The sequence below is a fragment of the Carettochelys insculpta genome, chromosome 26 (genome assembly GCF_033958435.1).
Source record: "Carettochelys insculpta isolate YL-2023 chromosome 26, ASM3395843v1, whole genome shotgun sequence".
Lineage (NCBI taxonomy): Eukaryota > Metazoa > Chordata > Testudines > Carettochelyidae > Carettochelys > Carettochelys insculpta.
The window spans coordinates 1,397,868-1,418,260 of record NC_134162.1 but is presented as its reverse complement, the minus strand read 5'-3'; the positions used below and the strand labels follow the sequence as shown (position 1 = coordinate 1,418,260).

The window sequence follows — 20,393 nt, the reverse complement described above, 5'->3', positions numbered from 1 at the left end:
TAAGACCTACAGCTCCCGAATCAGTGTAATCCGTCATCAACAGACTCGTCTGTAGGAGGGTGACGTGACGATATTGTACTCTTTGTTGAGAGACCACCAAGAGATAGAAGTTTTACATCTTAACTCAGGAAGAGGGCAAGCACTAGGACTTACCAGAAGCTTGTGTGTGAATGCTCTTTTTCACCATTCTCTCGTTCCATATCTTCAAAAGATAGCACCTTCTGGGGCTCAGTGCTTCCTAAAAAAAAATGCAGGTAGATTGGTTTAATACAGACTCATCTGGATCACGAATGCAACTCCTTGGTTTTCTTTGGTTTCGTATCTGAACACTGGCCCAATCGGACCCTCTTTGGCTTGTGGAGATATAGGAACTCACAGCTTTAAGTGAAAAGGCTGCAAGTGTTTTAGGTAAACTTCAGCAAGGCCTTAGGAACATGGAACGAAGTGGACAAAATGGACAATATTCAGTGTTGTTAGTGTCCGAGAAAAATGGTATTTGAGGTTGTGATTGTTGTAGCTATGTTGCATTCTTTGGCATACGTTTAACAAAAAACAAGAATAGAAAATGCCCCACTTGCGTGTAAGTCTTACTAATTGTCTCATTATAGTGTGGTAACCTTTGTGTCCTTCCACTTTCCTTCCTTCCTGTTCCCCTGTCCCTTTCCTCTTTAGGAGGTTGAAGTCTTCACCTCGTATTTGTCATGTACGAATTTAGATTTTCAACCCTTTGGTGTGGCGACTTGGGTCTCTGAAGCATGTACCACAATCCACTGCTGACATACCAAGGGAGATTGACTTAGTGCCCCGGCAAGGACCCGTAACACTTGCTTTTTGACTTTGTGCAACTTCATTGTTGCTGTAAGTTTGCTTTTGTATTTTTCCTACAGCTTTCTCAAAGGGAAAACTGGTGCATGGAGAAGCACTCCTCCATTCGATAGTTTTTCTATTGCAGTTTTGGGAAGCATATGGTGGAATTTCAGAAGAGCTCACTGCTCACAATTGAGTCAGATTGTCTGTCTGAAGAAGTGGGTGTGTTATGAGTTGAGTTTTGGGGGGTGATTCTAGTAATTGTGAACATCTGTCTGAGCAAATGATGCTGGCCCAGCTATTGTCTCGTAGCTTGCCCCTGGGCTTTCCCTTCTGACATCATTCCTGGGGTACCTCTTCTGGAATGCACAACTGAAAATTTTAAGAATCTGTTGTGCTTTCATAGTCAGCAGTTTTAAAATACTCAGGCCGTGTCTACACTAGCCCAAATATCCATAGGAATAAGGGGCTTTCAAAGTTCCCAGTGTCCTTTCAAAATGAGCCGCGCAGCAGTGAGCTGCAGCAATTTCGAAGTGCTGTGGCTGGCAGCATGCTAATTAGGCACTGAATATGTATTTCAGCGCCTCATTAGTAATCTTCTAAATGTCCATTTGCATGGCCATTTCAATGATTTGGGCTAGGGTAGACATAGCCTCATTCTTTTATTAGCTTCAAAGCTGCCTTAGTGAGGATTATGTTCAGACAGCTTTTTACAGTTCAGCTCCTTTAGCTGGAGCCCATACCAAAACTTAATGCTTGGGCTTTTATTTCCCCTCCCACTCCAATGACAGAAAATTAATTTTCTTTCACTGTCTTAATTTTATCAAAACAAAAAAGCAGTCCAGTAACACTTTAAAGACTAACCAAATAATTTCTTAGGTGCTGAGCTTTCGTGGGACAGACCCACTTCTTCAGACCATAGCCACACCAGAACAGACTCAATATTTAAGGCACAAAGAACCGAAAATAGTAATCAAGGTTGCCAAATCAGGAAAAAAAATCAAGGTGAGCAAATCAGAGAGTAGAGGGGCGGAAGGCGGGAGTGTTAAGAATTAGATTAAGCCAAGTATGCAGACGAACCCCTATAATGACCCAGAAAATTCCCATTCCAGTTCAAACCGCATGTTAATGTGTCGAATTTGAATATAAAAGAGAGTTCAGCAGCCTCTCTGATTTGCTCACCTTGATAATTATTTTTCTGATTTGTCCACCTTGATTACTGTTTTTGCTTCTCTGTGCCTTAAATATTGAGTCTGTTCTGGTCTGGCTATGGTCTGAAGAAGTGGGTCTGTCCCATGAAAATTCACCTAATAAATTATTTTGTTAAAGTGCTACTTGACTGCTTTTTTGTTTTGATAGTGTATAGACTAGCACGGCTTTCTCTCTGTTACTATTTAAAATGTTATGAAATTTTTTTCCTTTGAACTTCATACGTGCACGATTGGCCTTTAGCCAGACCAGCCTCTGAAAATATCAGACCCAAAAGTGATTCTTTCCCACCATCACCCTGCACACACTCAAAAGCCGTGGTTTTATGAAAGAGACAGTTTTGTAACTTTTAATTACAGTAAGGTTATAGGGAAGGTTTCACTTTCCAAATCCGGCCTTCATACAGTTACTCGCAGGAAGTCCAGGCTTCAGCAATCCTGAAATGTAATTAGCTTTCTCTCAAAGACTGTTATTTGTACTGGATCACTCTGTTGGAGTATAGTCTGAGGGAAAGTGTCTAAAGATGGCAGACCTTGGGAATAATATACTTAGCCTGCAAATCCAAAATGTGAGCCAACCCAGTAATATTAAGAGCTGTTGCACTTCTACCTTGCTATTGCAAAGCCAAATATGCATATAGAGTGGGAAAGATTGGCTCATGCAAAGAAGGCAGGCCCCGTTTTGAATGACAGCTGTTGCTACGTCACAGGATGTCTATGACTATCAAATGTAAATAGCCTTTTTGCACTTGCCAGAATTGTTCTGCTGGGTGTGAGCAGATGAGGTACAAGCAAAATGGAATGTTAGCTTCAGGTGGAAGATACCAGATATCCAGTATGTGGCCACACCACAGCAGCAAGCGTCCTGAAATGAAACAAGCTTCCTAGCTGCAATAAAACCACTTAGAAAATAATGGATGGTTGTGTGAGTGTTACTGTGGCCCACATAGTTAGAAATACTCCCCAAGGATGTCAAAATGAATATGGATGTTACCTTTCCACAGGCGTCTGGAGATGTTTAAAACCCCTCCAAATGAGGCTTGGCCATTCAAAACTTAATGTTGAGAAATGGAGCTACTCCATGACTCTGAGTGGTGAAACATGAGCCTTGGAACATCTGTTGGAATGCCAGTTCCTGGAGGACCTTACCCAATGGAAGACATCTCTAGAGGGCAATAGACTTAGTCATATTCTGGGCCCAATGTGGGAAAAACCTTTCTTCTTGTGGCTTTCCAACCACAATCGTAGATTTCTGCATCACTGCAATCTGGGATACAATCGTAGATTTCTGCATCACTGCAATCTGGGATACAAATGTGAAAAACTTCATTTCCTATAAATTATAATAATGGAATTCATTTAACAAGACATAGCCATGCAAAGTTCATGAATGCCTTCACCTGCTGTGGAAGAAAGTGGCAGGTAGCTTTGGTTTCTGCACTGCAGTATAAGGCGTGTCTTTGTCCGTGAAAGCTTATGCTTCAAAATATCTGTTAGTCTATAAGGTGCCACAGGACGACTTCTTGTTGTTGAAAATACAGACTAACTCAGCTACCCATCTGAGGTTTTTAAAATAACCACTGAGGAGGCTGTTTGACTATTCTTTCTCATCAGTACCAAAACACCTGTTGGGCAGTTGGGGTGCTGGGCAGGGTCCTTCCCAGCAGTAGCATTGGCCATAAGGAAGTAAGAAAAGCCCTGCCTGAAAGGATGCTACTGATGCTCCTCGTACAAAAGAGGCCTTCAGAGAAGAGAGCCTGAAGATGGCAGAAAGCCCTTGTCTCTCTCCTCTGCCCCTTTCTGTCAGGAGCTGTACGTTCTTCCTCTCCAATCTCATTTCGTCTTTTCCCTGCTTGATAGTCTTCCTTGTTGTCGAAATGTCACCTCATGAAAAGCCAAAATGTGATTTCCCTGCCCTCCACGTAAACAGACCTGCTACTTGAGGACTTTGTCAGTGCTGCTACAGAACATGTAATAGCTGCAAAGCTTCAAATTAAGGGGATTGTTTCCATGACTGTTTGCCACTGTAAGAAAAGGACTCACTGAAAGGGATTAGCATACTGGTCTGTAGAACACTTGAATAATTTTTAACAAGAGCATTATTAATCACCCCCTAATTCCGCTGCCCTGTGGAATGAAGAAGATTGAGTCTTTGAGGCCAGGAAACATTGAATAGCTGTACAACTTTTGTGCTGAAGTGAGATACTGCTTAAAGAAGCAAATTTTTATTACAGCCTCTTACAAAAGAGCCTGGCGGCTTTGTTGTGTCTGGCAGTAAGGACATAAGTGGCTAAATGTTTTGGAGGTACTCAAAGTAAACATCACAGTTTTGAGAGGCCAGTAGAATGAGGAGCTTTTCCTCCTTGCTGAAGGTCCCTGCTAGGCCTCTTAATTACAGCTGCCCAAGCCAAAGGCTCTTAGAAAAATAAGGCACATGTGGAAACGTAGCCTTGTAATTCTGACTCTGAGCAGAAGGTCAGAGCTGGGTTCAGTTCCCAGCTCTGTAGCTTATGTAGCTTAGGAGCAGAAACATTTTGAATGGCCAATGGGATGTGGCCCCCACATGCTGTGATACCTTTTGAAAATGGAATAGTCTCCTGAATCACTTACGTCTGGTTTGAAAATGGCCTTTTTTCCCTTTTGTGCCTCAGTTTTCCATCTGTACAATGGGGAGCAATAAACTTTCCTTGCTGGCCATCAGAACCAAGTCATGTTGGCGAGGTACCCAAATGCTATCATACAGGAAGCCATACGGCCGCCCCGTGGAGGTAATTGTTAGCATTTCAGCTAGTTTGTCTAGCAGCAGAAACACTGGGGGCAAGTCTTTCGAAGGCATAAAGAGCAGGCACGTGTTGAATTGTAGCTTGTCTTTTGAAAATTTTCCCCTCCAACTTTTATGGCAGACCTGCTTCAAGAGTTAGGAGGTGGTTCTACATGCAGGGGCCCAAACTGCAGTCTGCGTGGAATACAAGGCACCTGGAAGCTGTAACAATAAAAAGTAAATTGATGGCAGCTCTTTTTCATTGCTTTGTTGGATGAGTTCACCAGCAACTTCTGTTCATTTATCAAATGCTGTTTCCCAGTTCACTCCTCCAGCCTTGAACGGTCACGCAGAGCTGCTTTGTACAGCTACATGCTTGCCAGGTTTCACTCCAGCAGCGGCTGTGTAATGAAGTCATCCCCGTGTACCGTTTGCACAGCTTCTTTTGTTTGCAAAGCACTTTGGAATCCTCTTGTTGCTATAGAAATGTGAGATTTGATTATAAAAATATTTAAGTACAAGCAAATGCGGCAGTGTACACATGCTTCCGCTGTACCTTCAGGTTGTACTTGAGTTAAGCTGGATGCAGGCCTCGTTCTTCTGGAAAGTTGACTGTGGTCAGGTGCTTTTCCCACTTGCTCTGTTCCTGTGCAGTTTCTGGAAGCGGGATATTTAGGCTTCTCCCCCATACACACTCAAAAGAGCAGTATTGCTGAGGAGAGTATAGAGCAGTGGTGGGCAACCTGCAGCCCACAGGCCACAAGCTGGCAACTGGGGCTGCACCTGCAGTCCCCCTTCTGCACCCCCCAGGCCTCTCACCCCCTGGAGCACTTGATCCCTGGACTTCCAACTCCTCTTCCTCCATCCCAGCACTTTTGGAACACCATTAATGGCTGATTAACACTCCCACCCTGCTCCTTTCCCCTCCCCGCCAGAGCCGGAATACTGCAAACCAGCTGTTCGCAGCTCTTCAAGTTCTGAGGAAAGGGGAGGAGCAGGGACTGTGCACAAATCGGCCTACAGAGGCCCACTGAGATGGAGAGCCACTTCTGTGGCCCACTCACTGCTCTTTGTTGTCCATCACCAGTTTAGAGAATCCTTTATTACATATTTCTCTATCAAGAGGAAAGTTTGTGGACTTCAGATATGGGTAGACATACTAAGCAGCTTAATGAGAGTGTCAGCCTGGTTTTGAGATGATGGTGGTCTTTTCATTGCAACTTCAAGCTAAATCCTTACTCAATGACACTTTGAAGGGTTTGGATCTCACCTGTTGAAAATGGACAACCCATTTATCCCCCTAGTGGGACTTTCGGCATGAAATTTTACAGTGTATTTGATTAGCTTATGTCCAGCAAAGGAGCATTGATGTGGGGCCAGGGTTTAAAGTAGATCCCAGTTCTCGACTGCTTTGTGCTGTCACTTGGACAAATGCAACAGAGCAAAGCATTAGTTCTGTGATGTAGCATTTTACACCCATTGTAGAGGTAACTGTAGTAATACAAGGTTCAAAACAGAGAAAATTTTGCTCCAGTTGGGGTTATTTCTGTAAAATACCATGAGAGTTACAACAAGGATGGAAGGCTTTAAGAGGACCCACTTGTGATGGTGTGCAGTCATGTATGCTGAGAATCTTCCAAGCCAGAAGAGTATCAGAGAGGTAGCCGTTAGTCTATAAGGTGCCACAGGATGACTACTTGTTTTTGAGGATACAGACTAACAGATATTTTGGAGCATGAGCTTTCGTGGACAAAGACCCACTTTGTCAGATGCATGAGACCCAGAAGACTCTCTTAAGCAAATGCAGTTTACCACAGTTAACCTCTGCTGCAGATTGTTGTGCCAAGCCAAACTATACTCTAATGTATTTTATGTATACATTGGCTCAGATTGTCTTTGGTTTACAAGCACAAGTAGGTGCAGTGCTAAGAATAGAACTAAAGGGGTGATTTGGAGGTTTATTGAACTCGCAGGGAAATACATGCTGCACCAAAAATTCAAAACAATCTTGCCCAGTGCTCTTCAGTCAGGGTCATGTAATCATAGATTAGGGTTGGAGGAGACCTCAGGATCCAGTCAACCCCCTGCTCAGAGCAGGACCAACCCTAAGTAAATCACTCTCTAGTCAGGGCTTTGTCAAGTCTCCATCCTTAGAGGATTTTAAGGCCAGATTCCTCCCGCTCCCCAGGCAATCCATTTCAGTTGTTCATCATCCTCCTAGTGAAACAGTTTTTCTTAATATTCAACCTAGACCTCCCCTATTGCAACTTGAAACCATTGCTTCTTGTTCTGTCACGTGCCACCACTGAGAACAGTCTGGCTCCATTTTCTCTGGAACCCTCCTTCAGGTAGTTGAAAGCTGCTATCACATCCCCTCCACCCTGCCCCATTCTTCTTTTTTGCAGACTGAATTAACCCAGTTCTCTCAGCCTCTCCTCATAAGTTAAGTGCCCCAGGTGGTTAATCATTTTCATTGCCCTCCATTGGACTCTGTTCGATTTGTCCACATCCTTTCTGTCTTGGGGAGCCCATAATTGGGTGCAGTACTTCACTATGGTCATGTACTGCTGGATCCCCTATTCATTCCTGAGTGACTTCTGAAAAGAGCATTCCTTCTGCTGGATGTTTGCATTTGGTGGCAGATGTTCAGCAATGCAAACAGCGCAGATTTTCCATGTAACAAAAGTAGTCTGGGGAAAGGGAAGAGGGCGGTCTTAGTGTTGTACTTTCGTATGCAATTCTCATCTGTCTTGCTTAATGGACACTTCTTCCATCCTTGTGTTTTTAAATCATGTATTCATTTATGGTTGGTATGAATCTAAGGACGGTCTGTCATCCATTGTCTTTTTCCTTTCATGGCAAATGTCCCTTCCATGAATGAGACTTTGGGTGCAGTGCAAACACATCTTCATTAGTGGATATTTTAGGCTTCTGTTTAGGGCTATGTAAATCTTCAGCCCTCCAATGCCTTGGTAGTGACAGAATCAAAGTCAGCCTAATGTGAACTGAGAGTGGAGGAGATTTGGCACGCAGCCAGCTGACTTAAAACTGCCTCGGAAACCCGAAATGCTGCAGTGAAGTCCTAGCAATTGAGAGGTTGTGGGAAAGGACCAGAGATTTGTGGTTTGGATACACGAGATAATGTGGTTTGGATAAATGGGATAAAGCTGGTAACAGTGTTCTTGGGACTTGCTTTGGGAATTAAAAAGCAGTTTCTTCTGGATCTGGTGGGTTGATGGTATCTCCGTTGCTAATTCTGTTTTCTTTCTTTTGTCTCCCTTTTCCTTTAGCATGAAAGACTTTCCAGGTAAGAGCTTTACCATACACACGCTCTAATTAATAGACATAAATAATAGGTTTGTCTTACCTCCTACAGTCATAATGTGAAAGCTGGTTTCTGCTTATTGGAGATGCAGCAAGTATCAGAGTCCAAGACTATGATGAACCCAAAAAAGGGTTCTCTTGATATAGTACTTGACTTATGCAAGTTTTGGAACTATCTTCCTCCAAAAAGAAATCACATAGGCAATGAGTCAGCATGGGGGGAAAGGTAATCCTTTTCCCTGCCATTTTAATGGGTGGGAAACCTCTGGGTCCACAAGGCCAACATCCTTTGGAGGAAGGGTTGGCAGAAACCAATGACTTGTTTATCCTTCTTTGGTGGAGATGAGGCCAATGCCCTGTGTTGAGTTGCCAAGCTATAGGCTGCCACAGTGGCCAGGAGTTCCTCATGAGAACTTCATGTAAGCTCTGCGCTCGGCACTAGCATAATGGCAGTGGCCCTAAATCAGTGAACACCTTGAGGTGCTTCTGTAGCTGTTGCGAGATCTTGCTTGGAAGGCTCGAGTCCTGATTGGTTGTGGTCACACTGACAGCATCTTAGAGTTCCCAGACTGACCTCTGCTCGGTAGTGTTGGATCTTGTTTGTTTTTTCAGGTTGGAATCAGCAGCTGCAAGCCCGACAACCAGCGACTCCTACAGTGATCGTGCCTCCAGCCGCTCCAGCGCCTATACCAGAAGAGAGAACCGCCTGGCTTCCCTCAGTAGTAGAACAGAGGAGGAGACTAACAGGGATTATAAAAAAGTAGGCCTGTTTTGATATGTAATATTTCTGTCCTAAGAAATGTCTTTTTCCAGCTGTAGCCTCTTGCAGAAACTTGGTCAGCTGGGAGAGGCTGTGAAGGAACAAAAGACGAAGAGTTTCCAGGAAACACTAATAAGTTGCATTGCAAGCAAATGGTTATTCTCTGAGCCCAGCCATTGCACTGCTTGTTTCTCTTGACATGATTGCTTTTTGGGAATACGCTTCTTCAAAGGTATAAAGAAGGGCCATGGACTTGGGGGCAAGAGAGAATTGGGAAAGGAGAGCAAGTTGAATATGTAGGAAAGAGGATGCAGGCTGGAGAAGTGCACCCTCTCAGAATAGCTTGGGTTGTTAACAACATGTAGCTACTTTACAAAACTGCTTTCCAGGGAATTTCTCAAATAACAAAGATGGGAGCTTTTGAAAAGTAGCTACCCAATCTGAGTGGGCTTTTGAAAAAGTCTTATCATGCATTATCACTGGCTAGTATTTGGTAAATGTTTATAGTTTACTTATTTTCATGACATTCTTCATCTGCTTTGAATTTGCACTGGGATGAAACCTGGAATGCTTCTCAGCAGGGGAAGCCAAAATACGTTGATTGGTGTTCTGAGTGAAGCAGAACCTACTGTCCCTCCATCCATGGGAGTTAAGCTACTACCATCTGTAGTTAGTTTGGAAGAACCTAATTAAGCTCTTGCCCTAATCCTTCAATAACTAAAGCTAAGGGGTGAAATAATTCTTTAACCTGATCTCGGAGCTGGGTGAAACTTCATCCTGTGTGTGTGTGTGTGCAATAAATAAAATCCAGTCGTAGCATATAAAAACTGTGTGAAAGATGAACAAATTAAGGTGACTGTAATTCCCAGGGGTGTTAAACCCTTCCAGGTACTTGATTCTAACTTTTTAAAGTAATGTGATATGGTGAGGGAGGACTCCACCTGATTCAGGAATCAGTGTCTCCTTAGCAGCCAGTCAGCATGCAGGACTGTACTGTAATGCTCCAGCAAAGTTTACCTAAAGGCTTTTGTCTTGCCACTCTGAGAGATGAAATATGAATGCACTCGGGAATTGGTGAGGCTGGTGACTTTTCTTCCTGGTAGAATGTCTTAAGAGTTTTTTTTCTCCTCCTTGAAATGAAAGCATGTAAGAGCACAATAACACACTGTTAACTGAATTACAGGGTTATGTATGGCCAGCCAACTCTCTGATGTGATCTACTTAATCTCTGGATTCTTTATTATATTAAATTAAGGTTGGTAAGCCATTCTTAATGTGCCTTTTCTATAAGAAACCACAAAATCATCTTCTTCTTAATTTTTTATTTCAGAATCAATTTATTTAGGGCTTTCAAAAAAAGACAAAGCAGAAGAGTTGGGCCCATTCCTTCCCTTTCTTGGCAATGCAGAAACTGCTCTAAAACCTGCTACTGATATTCAGAGCTGTGGAGCAACATTTGTCTCCATGCAGTTGTGACTCTTAGCCATGCTCCTACCGTAGGCACAGCACAGTGCAAATACCGCGCTTCTTCTTTCAGCTCTATGAGGACGCACTGTCTGAAAATCAAACACTGAAATCAAAACTGCAGGAGGCCCAGATGGAGCTGGCCGATATCAAATCAAAGCTGGAAAAAGCAACCCAGGTAAGCAAGAAAGGGGCACCAGAACTGGGGAGATGAAGGCAGGAGGAATGGGGGGCTGGGTGATGAACCTATGATTGGAGGTGCTCCATGTTTTCCATAAAACAAAATTGTGCTTCCTCATAAAATGCTTTAGTCTGTGAAAGGTCCTTTGAAGAGCAAAGTATGATTGATTGTGTCAGCTACATGTTACTGCTTACAAAGACAGCTTTCTTAGGGATGGGCAGGCTGTCCCTTCCCTTTGTGCTGACCCTGTGCATACCAGTCTGTTTTAATAACTTTCTATTTTGAATTCAAATAGCAGAAGCAGGAAAAAACCTCTGACCGATCGAGTATGTTGGAACTGGAGAAACGGGTATGTTTGTGTCCCCTTCTTTGACTCATAGGACTCTGAAGCCAGGTCCACACTAAAAAAGCAAATCGATTTTAGATGCACAACTGTGAGAATGGCATAGCTGGAGGCTAACAAAATGATTTATTCGGTGATGAGCTTTCGTGGGACAGATCTGAAGAAGTGGGTCTGTCCCACAGAAGCTCCTCACTGAATAAATCATTTTGTTAGTCTTTAAAGCGCTACCTTTCTGCTGCTTTGTTTTGTTTTATTGTAGACTAACACGGCTATCTCTCTGTTACTGTAGCTGGAGGCTGTATATCTAAAATCGATTTTGCTGCCGTCCCCACAGAAACTGTCCCATCACCTTCCCGTACTCCACGCAACCGCAAGGAGTACTGGGATTGACAGCAGGGCCCTAATTTTGATTTTGTGCAGCCCTAATAGGTGCACTAAATCCACCCCTGAAGATTGACCACCAACATGTCAATCTTCCAGTAAGTACAGGTATGCCGTAACATGCATGTTAATTTAATGTTAAAAGAAAATGCTATTTAAAAAAATATACCCTTTTGTTTCTGTCCCACATAATTAAATACTGAAGTCCCCTAGCTTTTCTGCTCACTGTAAAACACAGTTAAGTTTAAACTTTCCACTTGACCATAAAGGTGATAAGGTAGAAGAACAATTTACCTGAGCTGGTGTGGAAAGCTTATTGGCCCAGTCGGGTAATTGCTCCCACATCCTCCTACTCTTCACTAACAAAAAGGACCAGCTCAGCAAAAAACCCATTCCTTTCCAGTCAAGTGGGTATTGCCTTATTATGCCTTGAAATATATGCTTCTGTGCGCTCCCCTTATCTGAGGGGTCAAATTCCCTGCAGTGGGTCAAAGACTGAAATTGCCGTTCCTAGCTTAATGCCTAAATCTCATTGCTTGTACTTTATTTGATCATTAGATTTTGGAGCCTTCTGCTAGTTGAGGGTGAGGTTTAAATTGAATTCCTGGAGTGAAAGACCTGATCTGTTTGTGGGCAAACACATGCCAATGTTGTGTCCTTCAGAAAAGGTTGTATTCAAGCAACCATAGTTTGGAGACCAGCAAACATCCTTTCTCCTTGGCCTATACTGCCTTAATCTCGTATGATCTCTCCTGCTAGGAAGGGCTGAGCCTGAGGCTTCTTCAGCAAATGTGCAGTACTAGTGGTGTCAGCAGTGCTGTTAGTGACTGAGGCCAGGCCTACACTAGAGGGAAAAGATCAAATTTCAGATGTGCAGCTCCAGCCTTGTGAATAGGGTTGTCTGAGTCTATGAATCCTAAATTGTTTTTTTTTTTTTCCTGGTGTCCCCACAGCAGGAGGGCAACAGGAGAAACTGTTGCATTGACTTGCCTTATTCCTTCCCTTCTGCCTCCTTAAACTCCCCTTGTGATTTCAAGCACATAGAGCTTTTTTACATGCTGCCTTTTAAAGTGTGCCTAGTACCATGCCAGTGATGGCTACACTTGACCAGGAGAGGACGTAATTCCTGCTTTTGTGAAGTGCTTTGGGTTGCTGCTTCTGTAAATGTCACCATGGAAATATAAGCCGCCAATTTTTCCCTCAAAAAAAAAAAAAAAAGAGTTCCTTGCTGCATGATCATCAGTGTTTCAACTGTTTCTAAACAGGAGAAGCGAGCCCTGGAGCGGAGACTGTCTGAAATGGAGGAGGAGATGAAGGTATGAAAGAGCATGCTCACTCCGTTCCCCCTACTATGTCTAGGATTAATGACAATAGAGACACCACACAAGATTAGCACCTCCTTCCCCACAGTGAACTGCAATGTAGGCCTCTGTGTGTGTCCCATTGAGCAATCCTGACTGAGTTTCTGGCCGTGGTCTCAGACCGTGGTCTGACAGTAGAATTGTTGTATGCGATTGCTGTCAGTTGCACCGTACATTGGGTCTACATGCTGTCGATCCCACAACAGTGAAAGCTGTTTCTCTGAGTGTCTTCAGAAACTACCTCTTGTGATCACCTGGATGAGCTTTGGTGTGCTGATCCTGCATGCCCTGGAGCAGTAGGCAAACTTCAGTAAACCCTCAATGTTTCATTTCATGTCAACTGGAAAGTCAAAGGAGTTTGTCAGGGAGGTGAGGCTGCCTGTGAGAAGTCACACACAGCAGCTGGAGGAGAACTTCAAATGATTGTACTTCTTCCCTTCCTTCCGAGAGGACGCTGCTGGAAGGGTATCTCAGTGAGTCATCTTGGAACAGAAGGTTGTCTGACTTCCCTATATTTGTTCCCTCTTCCCCTCTTTGAAATGTATAGAGATGCTCAGCAGCACATGCCAGCTCAAAGCAGCGACTGCTCCAGTTAGACAGCACCTTTGCTTTGTCATTTCTCCCTCCAGCGAGCTGTGTGGAAGGACTGCCGGCCTCCTTTGAAAGCCCTGCGAGCACTGATCTGGCTGGCCCCATTGATTCAGATGGTGGGGAGGCAGGATTTTGGTTCACTGGCACAGCCCAAAGGCTTAAACTAGTTCTGCTGTGTTACGTCATCTTACTGAATTACACTAATGCTGACGCTGATAGAGTGCACCTCTTTGTTCTCTCTCCTCTGGGTTATTTCCCTTTGAATGCAATCCAAGTGGGACTTAGTTTCATTGCTTTAAACAAAAAGGATTCTCCCTGTCAGGGCTCAGAGCTGCTGACCCCCTACCTAACCTATTGCAGAGATGAAAGCAATTTCCTGCCTTGCTGGAGATGGTTCCAATTTCACATTTGCTTAAAGGCAGTTCAGATTTTAACTGAGCATAATGAGTCTTTGAAGTAAAGCTCCAGTTGGCTACTCCTGATTCTTAAACTCAAATTACTTGAGGATCTTGAGGCCCTGGTTCTTAGACAGGGATTCAGGGACGGCCCTACAAAGTGGGGTTCCTGCCACAGGGGTCAGTGTCCCAGAAAGCCCATATTGTGCCTCCTTACGTGGGGAGGCAGACATCCCAGTGCCATGCAAGAACCTGAACAGAGCTGGGAGAATGAAGAACCCTGAATGTCATTATTGTGTTGAAACAAGCCCAGTCTGAGCCTTAGTCCACATACTTTCAAGCATTAGTTTGATGAGCTGAAAATAAGAGTGAAATCCACACGCACTAACTGGTTGTGTGGGGGGAGGGATAGGTATTCTCATGAATACAGGTTATTTTAAACTTAAGCTTTAGAACAGTGAGTGTTTCATCCCACAGAGAAAAAGTTCTTGCATATAGCCATAAAAATGTTATTCTCGGAGCAGCCGTGATCCCCTGTTCCTACAGCAGGTGCACTAGCAGGGGCTTGTCTTTACAAACAGAGTTTGCAGCAGTCCAGGGTGTAAATCTTCTATGCACCAAGTGTCCATGTGGACCACAAAGCAACTTGACCTGTCGAGTGACTCGATGGCCTGTCAATTCTGAGTGCTTCAGTGCATTTGATGCTGATAAAATACTGAGACTGGCCTATCAGAGCCTCTGGACTATCACTTACTATTTTCATGGATTGCTTTACCCATTCATAGCCTCGCTTTATGGTGCTTCTCCCGAAGAAGGCGCCAAAGTGACCTTGTGTTAAGAGAACGAAGAACCATTCCCTCTGACAGCAGCTCCTCTGTGCTGCCATTGCACTCTGTCTTCTTACTCATGCAGAAAGTTCAGAAGCGTGCTGTCAGCACCCTGCTGTGTTGGAGCATTTCTTGGCTGCCAGCCACTCACTAAGGGGGTATAAATCGCTGAGCTAGAATTCTAAATGAGGCAGTGCTTCTGAGCTCTCAGGATGCTTAGGAAAGCAGGGTGCTCTCTGTTGTCTTGCATCTTTCCTGAAAGTGAGAGAATGGAGATTTTAATCTGCTGAATGAGTGTCTTAAGAGAATGTGTGAATGGTACTATGAAAACTAATTCACAGCTGTGCATCACTGCCAGTATCACCCCCAGCTGGAGTTCCTGACAGCTATATCCCCTTTGCTTGCAGCTCCTGTATATTCCCAATCGCTGCCTACCGAACTGGTGCAGAATCACAAGTCAGATGAGCCAGTTCACTACTTTTCCTTAACATGGAGGGCACAGAGGGGTGGGATGGGAGACGTTCCAGTAATCAGATGTCTTGGATCATTTAGCACTAGTATTAATCCTGGAATTTTCAGGTTTTCCTCCCATTAGGGATAACAAGTTTTGTCTCGGTGCATCTGTCATGTTTGCAGCTTCCCTGTTCTTCGGTGTTTGTCTTGTTCTCCTCCTGCTCTGTGCATCAGGTGTCCTCCAGGAGGCTGATCCCTGCCAGAGTGAATACAGAGGACTTGAATCCCACTGTAGCTAGAGAAGCAGGTGGGAGTCGCACTCGGTTCTTGGGCACACACGGTGGAAATCTTTCCTGCCCCTTCTTCTGCTTCTGCTTTCTAACTACTTGGGTCCCCTTCTCCCCGAATTCGTGGGCTTATCCTGATGTGAAGACAGCGACTAAAATGCAGAGAACAGCATGAAGAGGAAAAGCAGCTGACCCTGAGAAATGTGCCCATAGAGGTGCACTTGCTGGAGTGACAGAAGTGCAGAACGTTTTTTCCTCACTCAGTCTGAGGTGGTGCTGATCTGTCGGAAGGAGCAGGAACCTGGTCAGTGAAGTGAAAAAGAAAAAAGAAATGAGCATTTATGCTGAACTGAATTCAATGCTCAAGCTCTGAAGATTGGCCCAATCTCCAAAAACAAGATACAACAAGCATCCAGTGAAATCAGTACAGGGTGTCCTTGCTGTGCAGCGAGAGAGAATACCCCAGCACTTGGTGAGATGTGTGCGTGGAGCCCTCTTGAAAGAGCCAGATGCTCTAAAGTATTGCATTTTCACCAGTGCAGGCCCAAGAAGCTGCAAAGTGACTGCAAGGACAGCTGGAATGGGCTGTCAGCTGTTCTGTAGCCCAAATGCCAGTGAAGGCAACGAGCCCTCGGAGCTGGTATTTGCTGTTGGATTTGAGCCTGGCTTTTTGGCCATTGCCAGGCATTCTTTGAGTGCAATAACAGGAAAGCTAGTTTTGCCCATCGTGCTAAGCCTTGCTGTGGGCATACACACCTCTTCGCACATAGTCAGCTCCAGATTATTGTAGCTTGCAGTCTTGCCGAGGCAAAGCTGTGCTCAGGTGCTTTTCATTCTGAGGCTTGGATCCAATATCCGTACCTTGTCTCCAAATCCAGAGCAGTTCATTCTCTGACTTGCCTCTCATATGTTTTAAATCCATTTTCTTTGTTCTGTTCCTGCCAGCCACACCACTGCGAGTGCCCACCAATGGAGCACTGCAGCTGAATTGAAATGTCATGGGTGGCGGGGGAGGGGGGATCGTTACTCTTTGGTGTCTCAAGGGCTCTTCTGTTGGCAGTATCACAAGAATGTCAGTCTCTCGGAATGAGTCCATTTAGAGCATGTTTGAGGCAGCCTGCTCTGGCCTAATAAAGGTGCATGAATATTTCTATTGAAAGACCAATTTGGCATTGGCAAATTAGGGGTACACTGTGACTCATTTCCCTAGGGTAAGATAGAGTCTCTCTGGGACTCACAAAAAGATGATTTTCCAATTCCATTGCACAAGTTCATTGCCACATGCTAAAGGCCATCGTGTGTTTTCACATTTAACGTGTAAGCGCCACGCGTTTTGCAGACCAGCTGAAGGCTAAACCCTTTGCTAATCTCGGCTAATCTCCTTGCCCCAAATGCATAACGTGTGCCTCCGTTGACACCAGTGATGAATTTGGCCCCTTGTACGAAACATTCACTGTTACCCAAAATGAATGGTGCTGGTGCAGAGAAAGCCAGTCTAGATATCAGGGGATGTCTCTACTTGTAGCAAGCTCATAGTTTACACACGAAAATACTGATGTTGAGCCTCCTTCCTGTATTTGCAACTACAACGTATGTTTACCTTCTGAGGTTTTAAAGGTAGCTCTCTTGGTTCCTTGACTTGTTTGATAAAGTGCCGTGTCCCTCTGTTTCCTCTCACTGGTGCTTGGCATTGGTTTATGGCATGCAGATCTCATTTGCAGTTTCTCTCATCTTTAATGTACAGTTGCAGCCCTTCAGCACTACAAGTCCCAGCTGCAGTGTCCTCTCTCGTGACTGCAGCCAGCACTGTCTTGCGCAAGTTGGGTGTGGCGTTTCCGTTCTTGGCCGCTTTGTCAGTTCATCTCGCAGTTCAGGAGAGAGTGCCTAGTCCAATGAATCCTCCACCTTAATCCACCATATTGACTTAACTGTCTGACTGGCATTACCTTTCCAGTGGCTGCTTCTCTTCATAACCGACACCATTGCATGCCCGTGCACTGGGAGGAGCATTCGACTATCTGGATGTTCAGGAAGCACAAGATCTTAAGCCGCTGTGATCTGTATCTAGGTCTTCTCATTTTCAAATTGGATTGTTGTTCTTGTGACTGTTTTGGTCTCTGCTCAACTTCACTGCACTCTGCTCCATCTTCCAGCTTATTATCTAGCACGTGCTGCGCATGTGCTCAACTGGCTGCTGGTGGCGAGAGTGGCTGGTCCTGCTCGGAAGAGGAAGCTCTTATGTCTCAGTCACTTCCTGTCCCACCACCCAGCATGTGTATAATAAGAAAATCGTCTCTATATGAATAATGGCTGATATTCAGCTAGTGTGTGTGTTGCTCTTGCTCCTTTTCTTTTGCAGTGGTGTCTTTCATCCTGCTTTTTCTGTCTCTTGTAGCAGCTATAACTCTCCCAGTCTTTCATTTTTAAAGTATTCATCTCTTTATTACTCTGGTTCCATTGATTTCATTTAATTGAGAATGCTGTGTTCCTCGCTCTGTTCTCGCTAGTTAGGGTGCGAGTTAGGCAGTAGTGCTCTGGAAGAAAATTAAAAAAAAAAAAACAAAAAACCTAATTCAGTGAGAGATGAGTGGCTAGAGGTGCTGAAATTTCAGTGGCTGAGATCAGGGCTCAGATTTAGCTTGGGTGAAATCTTAGAATCCTAGGGCTGGAAGGGACCTCAGGAGGTCATCTAGTCCAGCTCCCTGCTTCAAGCAGGATCAACCCCAACTAAATCATCCCAACCAGAACTGTGTCAAGCCGGGACTTAACCTCTAGAGATGGAGATTCCACCACCTGTCTTGGTGACACATTCCAGTTCTTCCCACCTTCCTGGGGAAATAGTTTTTCCTAAAGTCCAACCTATACCTCCCCCTCTGTAACTTCAGACCATTGCTCCTTGTTCTGCCATCTGTCACCACTGAGAACAGCCTCTTTAGAGCCCCCCCTTTCAGGAAGTTGAAGGCTGCTATCAAATGAGTACTGATCTCAGAGGGGATGCAAGGAAAGTCACTTTGGGCAATTAGATGACCTGGCACCAGAGTAGAAGATGCTGCCATTCAGCGTGGTATAAGGGTGAGGGGCACCGTATGGAATTGCAGGGGTGCAGCAGATGCATTGATAGGAGTATGCATTTGCTTTAGCCTTTAGGCCTACACTAACCCCTGCCGTCAATCATTCAGTTCTGCAGACAGTGTAGCTGCTGTTGACATACTCAGCACAACAGGCTGTGTGCAGTAAGGTCAGCGGGGGCTGCTCTCGTGTTGACGGTGGCTGTTCTCATTTTGGTGGAGTCCCAGCATAGGCAGGAAAGCGTTCAGGTTGATTTACCCTGTCTAAGCACATGCAATAAATTGATGGCCAGTGGGTTGATCACTGCAGTGCTGGTCTCTGCTGTAGTGGAGACGAGCCCTTAGCATGGGAATTCACAGCGTTAGAGTAGCGTGTGAGGCAGACCAGAGTACTGTAAGGAACAGGTTACTTTCCTTTTGGTGCTGGAAACAGAAGGCTGGAGAGTTCATGTGTCTTGCGGTCTGTGTTTTTGAAAAACTTCTTCATGTGGCAAGAACCCTTTTTCTACGCAAAGCCGCTTTTGTTTGTCCAGGACGTCATGCGAAGGGGAGGAGTTGGAGGTCCTTAGTTGCCCCTGAGCCACGTTCAAAACCATGGTCCCTGTGGCTAATGAGTCACTGGCGTTAAACTCCTGGTAAATTGTGTGGGAAGTTCAAGTACGTCGTTCCAGGGTTGCCGTGTGTGGCTTATGGGAGCAGTAGAAAGGAAGGCGGCTTGCAAGAGGATGCCCTTCTGAATAAAACAGATGTTGGGGTTAGCAGAATGGGTGGCGCCTGATGTCCCCTTCCCAGCATGTCAGTGTGGTGTTCCGCCCTGTGTGTGCTTCCACATCTCTCCACTCTGCTCACATTGCTGCTTTCTTTATTGTAATGCTTGTGAACTAAATTCACACGTGTGGCCTCTTATATCCTTGGTCTGTTTTGTCTGTCTGTCTGGCCACTCCATATCTCACTCTCTGCAGAACCTCCACCAGCTCAAACAGATTCACGCCCTGAGGCAGATGAATGAGCAGTTGTTGGCTGAAAACAGGGCCTTGACTCGGGTCGTAGCCAGGCTCTCTGCATCCACCGCGCTCCCCGAAGCCGAAGAGCTATAGCTTCTTCCCCTCCAGTTCACCTCGCCTCCTTCCTCTGTTCCAGGCAGGTCTTTATCTTATTGTCTGAACTGTCCCTCTTCCTTTGGTCACTCTTCAAGAGTGGATCTGGTAAGTCTGTGGTTCAAAACACCGCAGGTGGCACCAGGGGGTCTGGGTAGCCACCCGAAAAGATAAAACCCTCCAGCCTGGCCTTGTTCTGTGTTTGAACGCAGGGTTTAGAGTAACTGCATTTGGATTATCTGCTCAGGGCACCTTCTGGGAAATGCTGGTTTCATCAATTGTGCAAATCGCTCATGGCCATGAGGTGTGTTTTCCATCTATGGGTTGGGGTGGAGAGCTCTGTCCTGTGCCAGTGGAAGACTTTAACCCCTCATTCCCCCCGTTTCTCTCGAACTATTGAGCAAAGGAGAGAGTAGGGGCTGGAGCAGGTAACAAACAGCTACTCAAAGCTTGAATGTTTGTCCTCCTGCTCCCTTGTGAGTCTTCGTGTTGATGAATGGACATGGCACCAGGTTTCGAAGTGCCAATGGGTCTGCCAGCACCATCCATTATATCTGAAAGCGGGAGCCTTTATTGCAACACATAATTAATCACACCAGGTAGAATATACAGCAGGATAAGAAGTCAGCAGCTGGCAACAAATACTAATAGCTGGCAACTAAAAAGCTGCCTGTGACACAAGGACGATCTGAAGCCAGATTTAACATCCTCCAGGGGATACTGAGAACAAGCATTACACATCTTAAATGGGAGGGCTGTTTGTAGACGTCTGACGCTGAGCTGATGAAAGCTGCATTCTTTTTAAATTTACTTGTGCGAGAGACCGTTTGTCCCCCTCTGAACCCGAAAGGGCCTGCTTTAACTGGAACTTTAATGCAGCATTTACAATATTCTCTCTCCCTCCCTCCAGCACCCAACCTAAGTTACCATGTGAGCAGGTAGGAGGCATGTAAGATGCATTTGCTTTTTTCTACCATTTCGTTAAATTTACTGCAGAGCAATCACAGTAAACTCTTGTTTGACGCAGCTTCGCATTACGTGAAACTCACATTAACGCTAGTTTCGCACAATGCGAGTCTGCAGGG

The 20,393-nt window shown here is 45.0% G+C and overlaps 1 protein-coding gene across 5 annotated transcripts in view; it reads left to right on the top strand.

The window, feature by feature from the left end:
- The window catches only part of PPP1R12B (protein phosphatase 1 regulatory subunit 12B), a 188,092-nt gene that overhangs the window by 154,252 nt on the left and 13,447 nt on the right, over positions 1-20,393 (top strand). For 3 of the 5 annotated variants that reach the window (XM_074977280.1, XM_074977283.1, XM_074977282.1), the window contains 5 exons: positions 8,067-8,083; positions 8,713-8,860; positions 10,398-10,502; positions 10,801-10,854; positions 12,495-12,545. In XM_074977280.1, coding sequence (XP_074833381.1) covers positions 8,067-8,083; positions 8,713-8,860; positions 10,398-10,502; positions 10,801-10,854; positions 12,495-12,545 — 375 coding nt within the window. The other 2 variants (XM_074977284.1, XM_074977281.1) reach the window with 2 other exon arrangements.